Source organism: Theropithecus gelada, chromosome 3, assembly GCF_003255815.1.
Source record: "Theropithecus gelada isolate Dixy chromosome 3, Tgel_1.0, whole genome shotgun sequence".
Classification (NCBI taxonomy): domain Eukaryota; kingdom Metazoa; phylum Chordata; class Mammalia; order Primates; family Cercopithecidae; genus Theropithecus; species Theropithecus gelada.
The window spans coordinates 107,792,451-107,811,416 of NC_037670.1; the positions used below are offsets into that span (position 1 = coordinate 107,792,451).

Sequence of the window (18,966 nt, forward strand, 5' to 3'; positions counted from 1 at the left end):
GTTGAAATTTCCATGACTGTTCTGCATTACTTAAGAACACATGCATCTTGGAACAAACCACAGTTAATCTGTGAACTGCACTCATGTCCATCCATGTCCACCAAAACTTTTAATGATTGCAAAATGGATAGGTTTGAGTCTTTATTTTCTTGGCCAATGTCTGCACATTTTCATTTAAAGCGTTAAGCTATACAAAGATCAGAAGACATGTGTTTGGTTATAGGAAGCCACGTAAGAATGAGCAAAAAATTTCAACAGATCATGTGTTGGTTAGCCAACCTCCAGAAATCTATGGTGAGCAAACTGTAGTGAGCACAGGGCATTGTAATCTGAGACTAAGGTGACACACACTGGATCTAAGGTGGATGAGAGAATTGTTAGAGGCTTGAGAGTGCTATGGTAACAATTGATGACTTTAGAAAATGGGAAAAAGATGACAAAAAGACATGTAGGTATCCTAGAGAAGAAGTTAATGAGTGAATTAGTTCCACACCTCAAGAATGATCATTTATAACCAACTACTGTTGCTGAGACTAAAACAAGGGAGATAGATTAAACTTCAGCAGGAGGGAAATAGTTTAGATAGAAGAAAAGATAACCAGGATCCTGAAAGTTCTCATGTACTATGGTGAAAAACTGAAGGAGTATCTGATCATTTTCCCCAATTATCTTTACTTCTAGAAAGCCTCAGAATAGAGGAGTTGAGGAACTGATTTTTTTCTAGACCATAATCATAGTCACTTATTTTATGTTTTAACACTTTGTCTCCCAAAGGCATCCTGAGCCATAGCTAAGATAACAGACAGTGCTTGAAATTTCGAGCGTAAAACATTTAACCTAGATAAACTGGCATTTAAATCTTCATTTCTGTCTTTGTCCCTGGCTATTTCCCCAGCTCCACTGTACAGCTACCTTGGGGTAGCAGTCCAAAGAGCCTGTCAGAATTGGGTTGTAATGAAGGCTTTGAAAGGGGATAGTGTAGTTGGGAGGGTGGAAATGCCTCATGCCTAGGGGCAATCTGAGTCAAAAGCAGACAGACAAATGGGAGGAGGAGGAGGGAGGAAAGAATGCTTGAGCAAGTGAAGAGAGAAGGACATGGCAACAGGAGCAGGAATAAAAGCTGTAAGGCAGCGCGCACAGAGTGCTGATAGCTGCAGAATGAAGGTTAATCTGATGTTGAAAGCAAAGGGGTTTCTCAAGGAAGATGGGGACAAGTGTTCTGGTTTCAATAGTGAGGTCAGAAGGGTAAGAATTTGACATCGGAGGGGTTGCTACCAGGTGGAAACTAGACAACACAACAGTGTGCTGGCTGTGGCTTCAGCTACAGGAATAGGGGTGTCCTCTGGATTAATTTTTCCTACCAAAGTTTACTGCTCGTCTCTGCCCTGAATACCTTCTACCCTGTATTACATGTTCTCAGCTGTCTTTCTCTGGGTTGGGCTGGCCCGTCTAAGTTCTATGCTGAGACAGAACTAGTAACTACTGCCTTAGTTACCAAGTTTCTTCCTTGGTAGTAGCCCCTTCACCTCTGTGGTCCTGCTAGCATTGGCCAGCGTAGTCCTTTGGCACCCTGGCCACTCTGGGTTACAGTGGCTGCTCAGCCTGGCTTCTAACCCACTCCTGACCCTACGCCTCCTTTCCAGTATATTCCTGCTCTCACTGGTTCACCAGGTTATAGCCTGCAGCTTGGCTCTCACATTCAATGCCTTTCAGGTTTTAAGGAGTCTGATATTCACCATCTGGAGAGACAGGGAAGCATGACGTGGATGCCTGTTACATGGCCACCATCCTTTTGTTGTGTAAAAGGTTCAGTCAGGGCAGGGTGCTGGCCCAGTGTGAGCTGAGGCCTAGAGAAAAATTTAGAACAGTCTAGTCTGGAAGAAATGCCTTTCCAGGGCAGAGGAGGAAGTTGGAGCAATGTCTGTTAGAGGAAACTGGATACCACAGAGAATTAAGGAGCGTAGAGCCCTGAGTTGAGAGTACTGGCAGGCCTGAATTCAGCTCTTGAGTACTACTACATAGTCACTCAGAAGTTAGTGAATTGAAACAAGCTGCTTAGCCTCTCTGGATTCCAGTTTCCATGAAGGAGGAGGAGGAAGAATAAGTGATAGTGATGATGAAGATCAACAACAACAACAACAACAACAAAAATCCATTTCTGTAGTCTTTATTGTCTGTACTTGGTACTGGTCTGAGGATTTTGTGAGTATTAACTCATTTCATCTTCACGACTACCCTGTGAAAATGGTATCATGATTATTCCCATTCTACAGATGTGGAAACTAAGATACAAAGAGATTCGGTAACTTGTCCACAATATCACTTGGCTTTTTTGTCACCTGGTAGAAATTACATTGTGAAAAGTTGCTTGTCAGCAGAGGTTGAGGATCATTTAAGCTTTTAACTAAAATATTTTATTTCAGCTTAATAACATGTTATTTTGCTGTTGTCTGTGCTATTACTTTACCTTGCCCAAAGTGTACAGGGCTGCTGGACACTCTCAGACCACATGTGCTCCCACCACTTGGGGACAGCTGTTCTAAGACAGGCATAATGTCTTGGGCACAGCATGATACTCCTTAATTAATGGTGGACTATGAACATGATTCAGGCCGAATTGCCTCTTGCAAACAAAAGAAAGCAAGGCTGTGTCTTGAAAAGATAGGTAGAAAAAGCATTATATCTTTTGGAATACATACTATATGAGGTAAATAGTGTCTGGTTCTTTGTACACTTATTCATATAATTACCAAAATAAACCAATAGATAATAATTAGCACCCTTGTTTTGCCAACGGGGAACCTAGAATTCAAAGAATAACTACCCAAGATCACTCAGTGTGAAAGAGGCACAGACCTAGGATTCTAGCCCAGGTCTGTCCACCTTGAAAGCCCATGCCCTAGGTTGTTCATTTTGCCGCCAGCCCGTTGGAAATAGCCTAAAATTAGTTTAAATTAGGCCAGCAATATTAATGAGTTTCTTTCATAATCCCTTGCAACCCTGAAATTCCAGTTGTATTTCTAACAGGTTCTTAAGTGCTAGCCCTCTAGTTGATCACAGTGGTCCCAGGAACCTCTTTTGGGGATATCCTATGAAGCCTGAGTTGGAGACCCCTGATCTGGGCTTGGTCCCCACACCTCCAGCTCCTTGGTTTGTTCTAGGGACTGGATTCAGAGGGGATAGTGTGATTTATATCTCCAACCCATGAAATGTGAAGACAAAATACTACATTAATACTGTACCCTGTAAATCTTTTCTCGCATTAGCAGCCTTCTGGTAGAGTCGAGTTGCCAAGGAAGCATTGCCATATGTGCTGATGGAGCTGAACTAAAAGGAGAAGATTGGAAAACTAACCACACTAATAAATTTCATTTGAGGCAGTTGGAAAATGGACTGCTGTTTTGACAAGTTAGAAACAACACACACATCCATTCTCTGTTTCAAATGGTTAAAGTGAATTTCCAGGACCCAACAGAAACATCTTATATTAGAAACCTGATTTTTCTGCTGAGTTACCCAGATGTCAGATATATATGCACTTTAGACTTAAATGTGGTTGCGGTGAAGTGCCTCATCTAGACTCTCTGCTTTAGGCTTTACTGGGCCTTGCTACCTCTTCTCCCTCTGAGGTCAAGGTACAAGGAGGGATCTTGGAATTCCCACCTCTTTAACTTTTCATTGTTTCACAGACCTTTTTACAAAGAGCAGGTACTCAAGACTAATGTTTTCAAGGCCCACATCTGTAGTGGGCCTCAGATTATAATCCAGTCACCTTCATTTTCCTGTTTAACCAGACAGGGTAGTCACTACAAGAATGGTTCTTATCAACAACTTCCCTGAGTGCCAGCATCTGGCCTAGGTCTTAGGAGTGGATTTGTACTTTGGTTTTATTCTAAGTTGAAGTTAATCATTTAATATAAGGAAACGTGGGGCCTCTAGTATATTACTTTAACCTCCTAGTTTCTCTAACTGCCTCAGGTCTCTGCTCTTGCAAACTATCCTTCACCTGCCTCTAGAACTTTTTACTTTTTGAACTTTACTTTTTACCCTAAAAGCCACCCCATGCACCTACAGAATTTGATGCATGCTCCTTAGTGGGCCTGGGAGCGAAGTTATGCAGTTTACCAGGTAAGAGCAGAGGCTGGAGCCAGACAGCCTGGGTGGAACCCCGTTCTTCCATCGAACAGCTGAGCCACCGTGGGCAGCTCCCTTAAAGTCGGCCTCAGTTTCTTCTTCAGTTGCTGTGGATAAAACAAAAGCCACTGTCTAAGTAAGGTGTTCTGTGGATTAAATGTGTTCATTCACATAAAACACAGAGTAGTATGTGGATGTAACAAGTGTTCCCCAATTATTGGCTGTCGTCATTATCATTACTATTAATAATATTGTTACTTATTATCTGGTCTTCTGTGATCCAAGCACAGCCTCCAGTGCCCTGACTGCTTGCCATAGCCTTAAGATGTTGGTGCCTTTGCACACCAACTGTTTCCTCTGCCTGGATCACCTTGCCCGCTATTCTGCTCATTGTCTCATCTCTCCAGCAAACCTCTGCTCACCCTTGAAGTCCCAGGGCAAATATCTCCTCTTCTTTGATGTTTTCTTCCCTCCTGCTGGTAGAAGAACTTGTTCTCTCCACTGGGTTCTCATAGTCCTGTGATGCCCCTGGGGTCTGGCATGCAGCATGTGCTGTTGTTAGGTGGTTTGTCCCCCATCTGGCAGGTGGAGACAACTAGCATTCCCTTTCCCTCTAAACTCTGAATTTCTTAAGGGGGAGGCACCAGTCTCACTGTGTTCATCCCAGTCCCTCTCAGTACTAGGCACACAGAGGATGCATTTGGTAAATGTTTGCTGAACAAATAGCTATTTGTTGCCTTCTTTGTAGTCTTACATACAGGGTTTTCCCTTTTGTTTTTTGCTGTTCACAGGCATTACTAAATTTATGGCGAGAAGGATAAATCTCAGTAGTTTGAAAGGCTGACTGCAATGATTGTATCTAACACTGTAGTCATTTGGCTCTGTGGGCTGGTTTTTTATTAGTCATTTAAAAAGACTGTCACAGGATAGTTATGGAGACAAGAGATCATCATTTAAATCACAGTGCTTTCAACCCATCCACAATTTTGGTCTACAATTTAATGATGAGAAAAATACTTCTAGCAAGTAAATATTTAACTAAACATTTTGGCACTTGACCTGAATACAGGGAGTAAGATGGAAATTTCAAATGTGAAGAGGTAGTTTAAACAGGCGTCTGCCCACATATTACTAGTAGAAATTAATGTTGTACTTTTATTAGGTAATAACCAAGCCTTCTCTTATTACAGATATCTTAATGAAAGATCAGTGAGTGAGTGTCATGAGTATAGTTTAGGAGAGAATGCTTGCTTTGCCCAAATGGTTGCATATTCCCATTTTTTCTCATATGCTGCCTTAGCTCATTTAGATTCTAAAGAGCACAGCCCCACTCAAGCTAGCAAGAGCTAAGGGAGGCTTTTAATAAGCATTCGCACAAGAGAGAAAGAAGGTAGAAATCTCAGGGATCCAAGAGCAGGAGCTGCACTGGAGCCTGGCTTCAGTGGGACCTGAAGGTGATGGGGACGGGCGCTCCCACCTGTGTGCCTTTCATGGGCTATGTGCATTCTCTTTTTAGAGTCTCCATTCCTTTTGCTTCACATTCTCATCTGTCCACCAACGCATTTCCTCTGCTTATTCATGGTTTCTGCTTCCTTGTGACATTAGCGCACAGATGGCTTCCAATTGGCTGCTTTCCTTGCTCCATCCATGACATCTTTTCATCTTGCTGCTTCTGTGCTAACTTGTCCCCTCGTCTCTAAGGACTGTCAGTCATACTCCTGGGGAAGGCATCCTGATTGGCCAGCTCCATTTTTGGTAGCAGGCTTAAGTTGCTGAACTCTTGATTTGCTTATCTTTTAGGTGTTTTACATTGTCCAGTCAGCTGTGGCTCTGGGGATGAAGCAGGCTTAGATATTATGGTTGCCTAGTGAAGGATTAATAACTCAGGCCAGGTGAGATGGCTCGCACCTGTAATCCCAGCACTTTGGAAAGCCTAGGCAGGAGGATTGCTTGAGGCTAGAAATCTGAGACCAGTCTGGGCAACATAGTGAGACCTTGTCTCTTTGTTAAAAATGAAAAATAAGAAAAAACAAAAAGAAGTGTTGCAAACTTAAATGCTTATAGGATCTAGGCAGGTTATATAAGTGAACAAATGCAGCTGGGTGTGAGATGCAGATGCGCATTTGCATATTGACACATAGAGTTAAGTGGTGTATAAAGGTATAGATTTTTTTGAGTAAGATGGCTAAGGCTTGTATCCCAGTCTCACCACTTACCAGCTAGGTAACTTGGAACAAATTACTTTAACTCTCTATACCTTGGTTTCCTCTCTATAGAGTGATTATGAGGATTAAATGAGTTAATAAAGTTTTTAAAATGGTACCTGGCATGTAATAAACATGATGCACTTTTAAAGAAAATTTTCATTAGCCTCACCATCCTTATCCTTGTTTAATTCCACAATGAAGGACTTTCTCCCATTTTTCCAAAAACATCAAGCTGCATTCATCTATTTAGTTTTCCCCCTTTATAAGGATATGAGCAAAGAAAAAATTTTATCAATTGTGAGGGTATCAATAGAGCAATAAAAATAGAAACTGGAGGCCGGGCATGGTGGCTCACGCCTGTAATCCCAGCACTTTGGGAGGCCAAGGCAGGCAAATCATGAGGTCAGGAGATCAAGACCATCCTGGCTAACATGGTGAAACCCCATCTCTACTAAAACAAAAAATTAGCTGGACGTGGTAGCAGGGGCCTGTAGTCCCAGCCACTCTGGAGGCTGAAGCAGGAGAATGGCATGAACCCGGGAGGCAGAGCTGTCAGTGAGCTGAGATCAAGCCACTGCACTCTAGCCTGAGTGACAGAGTGAGACTCCATCTCAAAAAAAGAAAGAAAGAAAGAAAGAAACGGGCATTTGTCCTCATTGAGGTACGGGCCTCAGAGCAGGGTGGGCACCACCTTGCATGGTTTCTGTCTGAAGGATGGAGCTTCACTCAATAGAGCAGATGGCTGGGATGTCAGAAAGAGGCCCAGGGTCAGTCAGTTCAGTCAGAACTGAACCTATGAACTGACGGCTAGGTCAGTCCGTTCATTGATATTTTATTTTATTTTATTTTATTTTATTTTATTTTTATTTTTATTTTTATTTTATTTTATTTTATCTATTTATGTTTTTATTTATTTAGTTTTTGAGACAGAGTGTCGCTCCATTGCCCAGTCTGGAGTGCAATGGTGCAATCTGTGCTCACTGCAACCTCCGCCTCCCGGGTTCAAGCAATTCTCCTGTCTTGGCCTCCTGAGTAGCTGGGACTACAGGTGCCTGCCACCACACCCGGCTAATTTTTGTGTTTTTAGTAGAGACAGGGTTTCACCTTGTTGGTCAGGCTGGTCTCAAACTCCTGACCTCAGGTGTTCTGCCCTCCTCAGCCTCCCAAAGTGTTGGGATTACAGGCGTGATTAGTGGCCTCATTGATCTTTCTTACAAGGATGTCAGGTTATGTTTGAAACTTTTCATTACTCAATAAAATATACCTGTAGGTTGGATACATATGGCATTCAAGCTAGTGACCTCTCAGGCTTGCTCCTTTAGGAAGAGAGTGTGGGCAAGGCTGGTCCCTCAGAAGAGGCTGCAAGTGGACCTTCTTACATAGATAAATTAGAAAATTATACTTCCAATGAAGAATAGCACCATGAACCTCTCGCAAAGTATGACAAAGGGTACAACGTACTCCTACCATCAGGGTTAGCTTGGTGCGTGTTTCCAAGAAAAAACAATTGTGATTTAAATTTTTTTTCTTTAAGAAGAACAAATGAAAACGATGAGATTTTTTAGTTCAGATATGTAGCTCCACTAAATGCACTCAGTGTTCTCACTGCCTTCCCCAAAAGTGGTTCTTGATTTAGAAAATCAAGTGGTCCACTGATTTAGAAGGCAGAAGGGAAGGAGCAGACTTTGGGGGAATAATGAGATTTCCTATGTCACTAATACTGTTGATTTACCCAATGTGCAAACGATCCAGAATGTGAGATGGAATGTACTTGGGCCTGATGCGGCTGTTAGAAGTTAGTACTTAAACATTCCATTTCAAATATTCTCATTAAGGGTAATAGCAGAAAATTGCAGCAGAGATTAAGCAGTTTTTAAGTGGTAATCCCCTCTGTAGAACTGTTGATTTGTTTAGTTAATGCTAATTTATTTAATATACTTCTACTTTTTGTTGATTTTTAGGTCTGTTGCCACAGTTATTGGGAGTTGCCCCAGAGAAGGCCATAAAACTTACAGTAAGTCTTTTGAGTTGGTGCTTCTTAGTAAGGGCTTTTGTACATACTCAAGAATCTAGCAGGTATTCTTATAGGAAACAGCAGGTTTGTTTGCTCAGAGGTGCTAGCTAATTTGAAAGCAGGGGAACTCACCACACACGTTTTTTCATTATTCCCCATTTAGCAGTGGACATCCAAAAATGTGATAATAAACTTGAGTACTTTTAGTGGTTGCTGCCATCATTGTTGTCATCATAGCAGTAGCAGCTAAATTCCCTTCAGTATCTACTGTATTAGGCACATTATATATATTACCTTTTACTGGTCTAATCTCAACAGAGCGTGATCCACAGTTTACAGATAAGGAAACTAAGGCCTATAGGGCTTAAAGAGCCTACCTGTGTTCACACAAATCATGAGTGGGAGAACTAGAATTTAAAATCAGACTTGTCTGACTCCAGAGCATGTCAGCACCTGCTGTTTTATAGGATTCGTGGTTAGGGTGTGTTCTATAAAGCCAAATGTGCAGGGATCTGGGTTCTAGTTGAAGTCGATCGTTCATCAGATTATTTGCCCAGTGCCTGGCTCACATTTGACAGATGGTTGATATTCAGTTTAAGTGTTTGTGGAATATACAAACATTTGCATCACTAAGGCCATAAAGCCCCAGAAAGTGAAACTCTAGCTTTAGATTGAACTGTGTAGCTTTGGAGCCTGAAATTCTTCTTTTACCATTTTATTATGTGACCTTGAGATAGCTAATCTTCTCTGGCCTATGTCTGCCAAAAAGATATGACTGTTTCTTAAAATTTCTTGTAGTACATACCATTTTGAGAATATTATATTAATTAATTAATGTAATTTATGTTCTTTGAGAATCCTTGAGGAATTTTTAGATATTGAATTTCTTCTAAGCTGAAAAAGTCTGCTCAGCCAAATTTATCTCCATGATGAGTAGTGTTTTAGATTAATTCTTGTTAGAAGACTTGAAAGTGATTTTTAATCAAGCCTTATAAAACAGTGTTAAGTTGTAAGATGTATGTTTTTATTTTGTCACTATTATCAGTGACAAAATCAGCCTTCTTAAGCTATTCTAATTGCAGAGCGTATTTTTGGCTTTCATTTATCTTTTAACTTTTCTCCTGAAACATCAGTGATGCATATATATTTTTCATTTTTTAAAACTGTATTATGCTATTAAGAGTACTTCTCAAACTATTTTAAGATCTTTTAATTTGTGCAATTTATGATTACTCCAATAGACTGATAGAAAAAAATAGCCTATATTGACAGATGCATATTTATAAGTGTTTAATGACTTTCTTTATATTTTTCATCAGCTTCTATAAATATTTTTCTTCAAGGTGAACGATTTTGTGAGGGATAAATTTATGCACAAAGATGGTTCGGTCCCACTTGCAGCAGAAATTCTTGCTGGAGGCTGCGTAAGTACCTTTTGAAGATCTCTACATTGAAAAGATTTGTTTCACGTATATATATCACTGCCATGGTCAACAGGTGTGGACTAAGGCTTCTGTTTAACCACAGATCCTGCACAAGGGCAGAGTCTACTAGGGCACCTCGGCTTTTCCTAGACAGGCGAACCATTCCAGAGGTGGAAGGGTAAATGTTTCTGATCTTACTGCCTGTTAAGTCATGCCTGTTAAATTCGTCATTGCTTATGGTTTGTTCTGCAATAGAAGTCATTTGTGACAGAAGTGTTTGCCCTTTGAAAAATCTTTGCTAACCTTTTCTAAAGTTAATGTTTAGTACATTCTTTCCTCATGGCACCCTCTGCTGGGTCAGGCACTAAAACTTGTAGTTTGAAGTCAGCAACCATAGCTCTTTGCTTGGCTTTGCCTTGCAAGTGGCAGCATCTGTTCAAGCTTCCACTGCTTTTGGGAGAACAATGCTGGGAAATAACTGGCTGAGTGTGCTCTGCATTGTCAAAAACGCTTGGAATGATTGTTTCCTTATATGGATGAACAACCTCCATCTTGTTCTGAAGCTCAGCAAAACATTGTGTCTCGTTTTATCTCATGTACTGGTTTGTTCATGTGAATGTAAATACTTTAAGTAAATTAAACTCTTATACAAAGACTAGTGTTATTTAAAGATAAGGTTGGTTAAATAACAGGCTTTGATCACTCAGGCAATACAAAATTGGTATTTTTTTATCTGAATCTATTTCTTATAAAAAAGATGAAGTCACTTTTTAAAATTGGCTTACTCTGGGCAGGAAGTAGTATTCCTGAAGTAATTTTTTTCTTGAAGATCCTTGAGTTTAGGCGTTGGACAATGTTTGTGTGGAAAGGGCTTATTGTCCTATCTAACATTGAATGATGGTTTCTTAAATGTAGCAGGAGCTAAGAAGTCCTAGCTCCTGGTATTCTTTAGAGATGGATGGAATTTGGCTACTGCCTGACTCTCTGTTTGATCAGTGACCTGTCGGAGATGGCCAGGCAGGATCCCCTTGTTCTGTAACTTTAGGAGCATTCAGGATGGAAAAAAGGAGCCTTTAATGTCCTAAATAAAAAGGGCACACAATAATAATCAAAGAGAATTTTAGAAGTTGCTCTTCCCCATAAGTACTCTCCATTTAAAACAACTCTGTAGTTTCCATTTGAGTAAGTAGGTTTTCTGATTTTTGGATAGGTATATCCATCGGCTGTGCCTAGCCTAGTCCTTCAGGTTGTTACAGGGTCCAGGATATAGCAGGGTTTTTTGGTAGGTCAGGTGGGGTTGTTGTTTTTTTTAAGTTACATTTTAAACTTTCTGAAAAGATATGATCATAGATTTCTATAAGAATTAAAATGTAAAATTAATTATGTGATACTACTCAAGATGTTGGCAATCATCATGGCATGGTGCCCAGAGGTTTATTTTCTTTTTAATGAAAGCATTTTGCCTGCACATGCCTCTGGGTGCCAAGGAGATTGGTTGTGGCACGTATTTTCTAGGTGCCATCTGTAGGTGGTCTTGTTTTTGCATATGCAGTCGCCCATTTCAAACACAAAGCACATTGGCATCAGAAGTGGTGCCTAGTTATGTAAAGAGATGTAGCCCTTTTCAAACCTGATCTAAACACAGGCTTAAAATTGGAGCCACTTAGGCTTTACAGCTACTTAAAATATCTGTGAAATGAGATTTGCCATCCTTCATCTCAGAGGTAGACAGTGGTCCTTAGCTTTTCAAGTCTTCTCCCTTGTCTTTTTTCCCCCAGTCATTACTTTAAGAAGTAAGAGTTTATTTTCAGGTAAGCAATCCTGTAGGTAGCAGACAACCCAGGTCCCTTTAGATCTCTGAGTAGATGAATGGATGGTTCCATTTTCTGTGTGTTTGTGTGTGCACACACATCCTTTTTTTTTTTTTTTTTAAAGACAGTTTTGCTCTGTCACCAGGCCGGAGTGCAGTGACGCGATCGCAACCTACATCTCCCAGGTTCAAGCGATTCTCCTGCCTCAGCCTCCTGAGTAGCTGGGACTACAGGCACGCACCACCATGCCCAGCTAACTTCTCTGCATTTTTAGTAGAGACTGGGTTTCACCATGTTGGCCAGGATGGTCTCAATCTCCTGACCTCCTGATCTGCCCACCTTGGCCTCCCAAAGTGCTGGGATTACAGGCGTGGGCCACCTCGCCCAGCCATGCATTTTTTTAAGTAGCAGCAGCATCTCTCTTTGCAGGCTTTAGCAAAGTTTTCTGTATAATTGGAGGCAGTCACACAACTTAGAGGGTTGTTGTGAGTTCCACAGCCTCATCTGTCCTATTGGGAATACAAAGGGTTTTGTAAGGTTGTGCCACATGAGCGGTTCCTCATCTTAGTTCATCCAGGCATTGCTAGATGTTGACTTTTAAGTCTCTGGGGACCTCGCCTTGCTTCATTATTACTGAGAATTAGTACACATGGCTGACTTTTGCACTTGTAACCAAAGCTGCTCATTTCTTTGAACAAGGCTTCTTCTGTTTTATGATCTGTTTTCTGCAAAAACGAGGAAAGTATGTAGGGAAGTCTTTGTCTCATAACTTCATAGTGATTAGCTAAACAACCTGTTTTATTGTATTTTTTTTTTAGAAAAATGAAAGTGTTAGTAAATTTGGAGGGAAAAAAATCATTGTCACTAGAAAGGAATAAAGTTTATCCCATTTCTTTATTATTTTTGGTATAATAAAGCCTGTAACTGAAGAGATTAAAAAATAATCTTCTGTTTCATTGACATAGGAAAAAGGGCAAGTCTGTTATTTATTTTTAAACTCATTTTTCGCATTTGAGATTAGTTTTAGTTTAGAGCACCGTTAAAAAATTGACTCCAGTTTTCTGAGCATTTTTATAGATTCACACTTTAACAGTAGTGATACATTCAGTATGTTTTAAGACAAAACTCGGTGCTGAGACTGGGGTTTACAAACTCTAAATCTGAAATAATTCTTTGTGGTTTGTGTTTTCTCCGTAAGTTTGGTTTCTGCATTCTAAATTAGGCTTGTAGTTGTGGGAGTTGTAATGGAGACCTGGACCTTCAGTCTTGCCTGCATGAGGTATATATATATGTGTGTGTGTGTGTGTATATGTGTGTGTGTGTGTGTGTATATATATGCCTTCTGGGTTTTTTTCCATCTTTTCCCTTCTTGGACCAAATACTTAGCGCCTTTAGAGGGCTGTGATTGAGAATCTGTGTTAGTGACCATGGAAACTTTCAGTCAGTGTGTCAGAAGACAGAGGTTCTGTTACCACTAGCCACTTCCAGTTAGGTTCCCAATGATTCTGAAGACTGACATACTACATCTGAATATGTTGTCTTTATTGCTTTTTTGCTGTTACTTTAAGAAAAAATGAAAAATAACCTAAGTAATGCAGTATGATCTGTAGGCTGCAGTGCTTCATTCGACAAAGTAAGTGTATGACTTTTACATATCTAGCGTAACATGCATCTAGGTTGAAATCTTGAGGAGCCTGGGATCTTTAGCTTTTGATCCTTTGATCTTTAAAAAAAGTCACCAAGTAAGGAATACAAGTGATGCGATAACTAGTTTCAAGGAAGAAGTATAAATATGATGATTAATTTATTTGGCATGAAAATGAATCTAATATTACTAAGAAAGTCATAAAAATATGAACATCTGTCTTATAAAGCCATGTTTAGTAAAAACTGTTCATATACCAATACAAAGTAGTAGTATTGTGTAGTAATTTTTGGAAAGACAAATTAACATGTTTTAAACTATGGTCCTTTGATAGTGGTCCCAGGGTATTTTTTCACTGTGATGCACACATTTGTGTGCATGAGTGTGCATGTTGTAAATACAATTGGTGTTTATCAAAGTTTGTATTATTTTGAGTGCATTTTTAGTTGGAAAAACAATTTATATGTTTGTGTCACTGGTTCTAAAGGGGACTGGTGAGAATAACACTGTTGGGAAAACATGGAATGAAGAGTAATCTTAATTACTCTCCCCTATAAATAAGTAGTACCCTAATGCTGTTGGCTGCCTGATTCCCACCGTTATGGTGATTCCCATATGCATGATGGTTTATACCAGTTTGTCCAGCCACATATCAAATACTGTTTTTAAGGCAAGTTTTTATTACTCGTCTCATACATTACATTCAGTTGCAATTGTTTTATTTTGAAAGATTTTGAAAAACACAAAGATACAGACACAGGTGTGCCTACCACTTAGATTGGTGGCAAACTTGACAGCAGTTGGAGGCCCTTAATGTACCTGTCCAAATTGCTTTTCCTTCCCTTATCTCCCAAGAGAAAACTCTGTCCTGACACTGGTGTTTTTCATTCTAAGCATGTCTTTCTACTTTTTATTACTTGTGAGTATCCTAAGCAGTATAAATGTTTGTTTTTGAATGCTTCATCCTAACACAATGCTCTAGGAACAACTCATATGATTCCAAGATTGATGCCTTTGCATTTTTTCCCATTAGTGCAACTCATGTGCTTTGCTTATCAGAAAATAATAGTAAATGGGAGTATTACGTTCTAGTGTTGGAACGCATATACTGCGTATGTCTGTTACAGATGTGTGGGTTTCTAGATAGACTTATGGTTGGAACAGTGTATTCATTTAACCAAGCTTTTGGTTACTTGGGGTTTCTCCCTAGACAACAGTCGTTGCTTCAGTCTTATGCTTTAAACTTACACATGATACTTACTTTAAAAATGTTAACCCTCCCCACTGCCAGCAAACACTCCCTATCTACCTATCAGCCTGCCTTCCCATCACCCCCCTTTCTTCTCCTGTTGCCATAGTTCTCACCACCTTCAAACATTCTGTATAACTTACTTATTTTTTCATGATTTTTGTTTATTTTCTGTCCCCTTCACGGTAGAGTACAAGTTCTGCAAGGACATGGATCTTCTTATTCATTGATGTATTCCAGGGACTGCAGGCATTGCATGGTAACCTGTAGACTCTTTATAAATATTGGTTAAATGAAAGAATTTTAAAGCTAAAATCACTCAAAAGTGATCTTGTCAATCTTCACAGCCAATCAATGACAAATCTGGTAATGGACTAATTTATATCTTTTCTTTAATGTTTGCCAAACCCCTTCCTGTCATTAACAATAAAACTTATCACCTTTCTCTCCAAGCCGTACTTAATGATGATTCCCAAATCACCAAGAATAGAAAGCATATAGATGGAGATCATTTTACAAAGTGAAAGTGTTCCTTTTAAAACCTTGCCATTCTGATTTCTGAGAATTGCCAACAGGGATGCTTCTTCGTTTTTTGGTTTTTGTTTTTTCTTTTTTTTTTGGTAAAGTTAATCCTTTTGAAAATCATAGCCATTTGTAGTGAGAATAATCACATCTAACAAGAGGCAGTCCAGTTTACTGGAAAGAACATGGGCTTTTAGTCAGTTTGGGGTCTCAAGGCCTTCACCTGCCAGATGTGAATCAAGGATTACACAACTTACTTGACTTCTCTGAGTTGCAGTTTTCTTGTCTATAAAATTTAGATAGCAGCTTTCTCTTTCAGTTGTCTATTGCTGTATAACAAACCCCTCGAAAACTTAGTGGTTTAAAACGATAATCTGTTCTAATGGCGATCATTAAAAAGTCAGGAAACAGCAGGTGCTGGAGAGGATGTGGAGAAATAGGAACTCTTTTATACTGCTAGTGGGACTGTAAACTAGTTCAACCATTGTGGAAGACAGTGTGGTGATTCCTCAAGGATCTAGGACTAGAAATACCATTTGACCCAGCCATCCTATTACTAGGTATATACCCAAAGGATTATAAATCATGCTGCTATAAAGACACATGCACACGTATGTTTACTGCGGCACTATTCACAATAGCAAAGACTTGGAATCAACCCAAATGTCCATCAGTGATAGACTGGATTAAGAAAATGTGGCACATATACACCATGGAATACTATGCAGCCATAAAAAAGGATGATTTCATGTCCTTTGTAGGGACATGGATGAAGCCGGAAACCATCATTCTGAGCAAACTGTCGCGAGGACAAAAAAACAAACACTGCATGTTCTCACTCATAGGTGGGAATTGAACAATGAGAACACTTGGACACAGGAAGGGGAACCTCACACAGGAAGGGGAACCTGTTGTGAGGTGGGGAGTGGGTGGAGGGATAGCATTAGGAGATATACCTAATGTAAATGACGAGTTAATGGGTGCAGCACACCAACATGGCACATGTGTACATATGTAATAAACCTGCACATTGTGTACATCTACCCTAGAACTTAAAGTATTAAAAAAAACAAAAAAATCTGTTCTTTTTCATGAATGCTGCCTCCTTCCCATGGTTTCTGTCTCTTTCCCATGATTTCAGCTGGAGTAGTGAGGTAGCTAAAAGGTCCAGAATGTCCTCACACAAATGGCAACCAGCTTGGAGCTCAGCTGGAGCCAGGGCTGGGTGGGGACAGGTTCTCCACATGGCATAGCTGCGTGAGCTTCCTCATACTATAGTGTCAGACTTAAGAAGGTGAGTTCTGAGAGCAGAATAAGAAACTGAGAAAAATCTCAGGCCCAGTTTTTGAGATTATGCAACATTAATTTAGCCACAGTGTATTTGTTAAAACAGGTTATAGGTCAGCCAGATTCAGTGCCAGGGAAAATAGTCTGCCTCTGAATGGGAGACATGACAATGATGTTGCAGCCATCTTTAATGCACCACACTTACCTTGCCTGATTGTGGGAAAAATTAAATGAGATAATATGTATGAAATAATTAAATCATGACTTCAGTGCTAGTCTTCCTGCTCTTCTAGTGTCTGCTTTTTTTTTTTTTTTTTTTTTTTTTTTTTGAGATGGAGTCTCGCTTTGTTACCCAGGCTGGAGTGCAGTGGCTCAATCTCAGCTTACTGCAACCTCTGCCTCTTGGATTCAAGCGATTCTCCTGCCTCAGCCTCCCGAGTAGCTGGGATTACAGGCATGTGCCACCATGCCCGGCTAATTTTTTTGTATGTTTAGTAAAGATGAGGTTTCACCATATTGGCCAGGCTGGTCTCGAACTCCTGAACTTGTGATCTACCCACCTCGACCTCCCAAAGTGCTGGGATTACAGGCGTGAGCCACCGTGCCCGGCCTCTAGTGTCTACTTTTTAACTTCTAATGTGTGTGTGTGTTTGTGTGTGTGTATATATATACACAGAGAGAGAGAGAGAGAGAATTTTATGAAAATGAATGTTTTAGTTTGGCTTTTTGGGTGGAACGGAATGGAATAGGGGTATTGGAGTTTGGACATGGCTCTTGAGGACCTCAGCTACCTCAGGTGCTCCTGAAATCTCTGGTCTTTGTGAACCTGCTTATTTGTCATTTCTCTACTGATTGATTTCCTCTGCTGGGTGGCATAGCATCCTTTTTCTAAAAATGACTTTAATTTCATCCTGTGTCCACAGTGCATGCCAATCCGAGTTCCAGGGCTTTCCTCCTAACAGGAATGATTTCAGTGTTTCTCCATCATTGAGGAGGAGAGGTGTTCTGATTATCTATTGCTGCATAACAAATAATCTGCAAATTTAGTGACTTCAAATAAATATTTATTATTATTCTCTCTTGTGGTTCTGTGGATTGACTGGGCTCAGCCTGGGAGGGTTGTACTTGGGATTCTTATGTAGTTATGGGCTAGTGGAAGCTGGGGCCAGACTCATCTGAAGGGTCAACCGGGACAGATATCCAAGGTGGCTCACTCTTGTCACTGCTGGGGCTGTGGTCCAGAGCACCTGCTTGACTTCTCTGTGTAGCTTGGTCTTTTCAAACATTGACAGTTTGATTCGGAGAGGGAGCCTCCCAAGAGCAGGCATCTTAAGAGTCCTGGGCAGAGACAAGACTTCTTTTTTTTTTTTTTTTTTTTTTTTAATTTATTTATTATTATTATACTGTAAGTTGTAGGGTACATGTGCATAACGTGCAGGTTTGTTACATATGTATACTTGTGCCTTGTTGGTGTGCTGCACCCATCAACTCGTCATTTACATCAGGTATAACTCCCAGTGCAATCCCTCCCCCCTCCCCCCTCCCCATGACAGGCCCCGGTGTGTGATGTTCCCCTTCCTGAGTCCAAGTGATCTCATTGTTCAGTTCCCACCTATGAGTGAGAACATGCGGTGTTTGGTTTTCTGTTCTTGTGATAGTTTGCTAAGAATGATGGATTCCAGCTGCATCCATGTCCCTACAAAGGACACAAACTCATCCTTTTTTATGGCTGCATAGTATTCCATGGTGTATATGTGCCACATTTTCTTAATCCAATCAAGACAAGACTTCTTATGACCTGACCTTGAAGGTCACTGCCAGTGCATTCTGTTGGTCAGACAAGCCAGTTAGGCTGGCCCAGATTCAACTGGAGAGAAATTAGACTCTATATCTTAATAGGAATAATAGCAAAGGATGTTTCAGGTACCACTGGAGGATTCAGTAACCCGTGTTGTGAGCTGGGAACATCTTCATTGCCTTTCATCTTGTGAAGGTTTCATAGCCCATCTCATGCCTTCTCTGAGGGTCTGTTGCTGATCCTAGAACCCATTCATTCTCTAGATTGCTTCTGGTAGCAGGGGGCAGAAACTCACCAAAGTGGAGATAAGTGAAGGTTAAGGGTATCCATTAAATGAAATTGAAGACTCTCGAGAATTGAGGCAGCATTAGGAACTGGCTACTCTCTCCATTTTCTCCACTTGGCCTTCTTTGTCTCTCGCAGTGACTTTGCATCACTCTGCACATCTTTTGACTATTCTAATCCATCACTTCTTCTCTTCCTGAAGAACTGAAGTTGACTTTCTCAAGAATTCCCTTCATGTTCTTGCCAGCCACTTAGTCTCTCTCACAGTAGGAGACAGCCTCTTTTCATCCCTTGCCCCAGCTCCCAGCTAATTAGCTCAAGTTGTTCAGTTTTGTTTTGCTTTTCATGTAATTATTGAGAGAGGAAATCTGGTTGGCAAACCTGATCTTTGTGTGCTAGGCCATACATATGGCAGCCTTGAGTCATGGCCCCACCCAGATATTAATGACTTTGCTTAACATTTCCATTTGTTTCAGCTATCTGTAAGTGTCTTCAAACCCTTCTTGTACTGTTTTGTTTTTAGCTCTGAATTCTGTAAGTTTTCCCTGAGTAGTATTGTGTATACTTTGGTCATAAAATATACTCAAAGT

General features: G+C 40.4%; 1 protein-coding gene across 3 annotated transcripts in view; it reads left to right on the top strand.

Moving 5' to 3' along the window:
* The window catches only part of SLC25A13 (solute carrier family 25 member 13), a 199,605-nt gene that overhangs the window by 132,311 nt on the left and 48,328 nt on the right, over positions 1-18,966 (top strand). For all 3 annotated transcript variants that reach the window (XM_025380033.1, XM_025380034.1, XM_025380035.1), the window contains 2 exons: positions 8,303-8,355; positions 9,699-9,779. In XM_025380033.1, the coding sequence (XP_025235818.1) occupies positions 8,303-8,355; positions 9,699-9,779 (134 nt within the window). The remainder of the gene's footprint in view (positions 1-8,302; positions 8,356-9,698; positions 9,780-18,966) is intronic.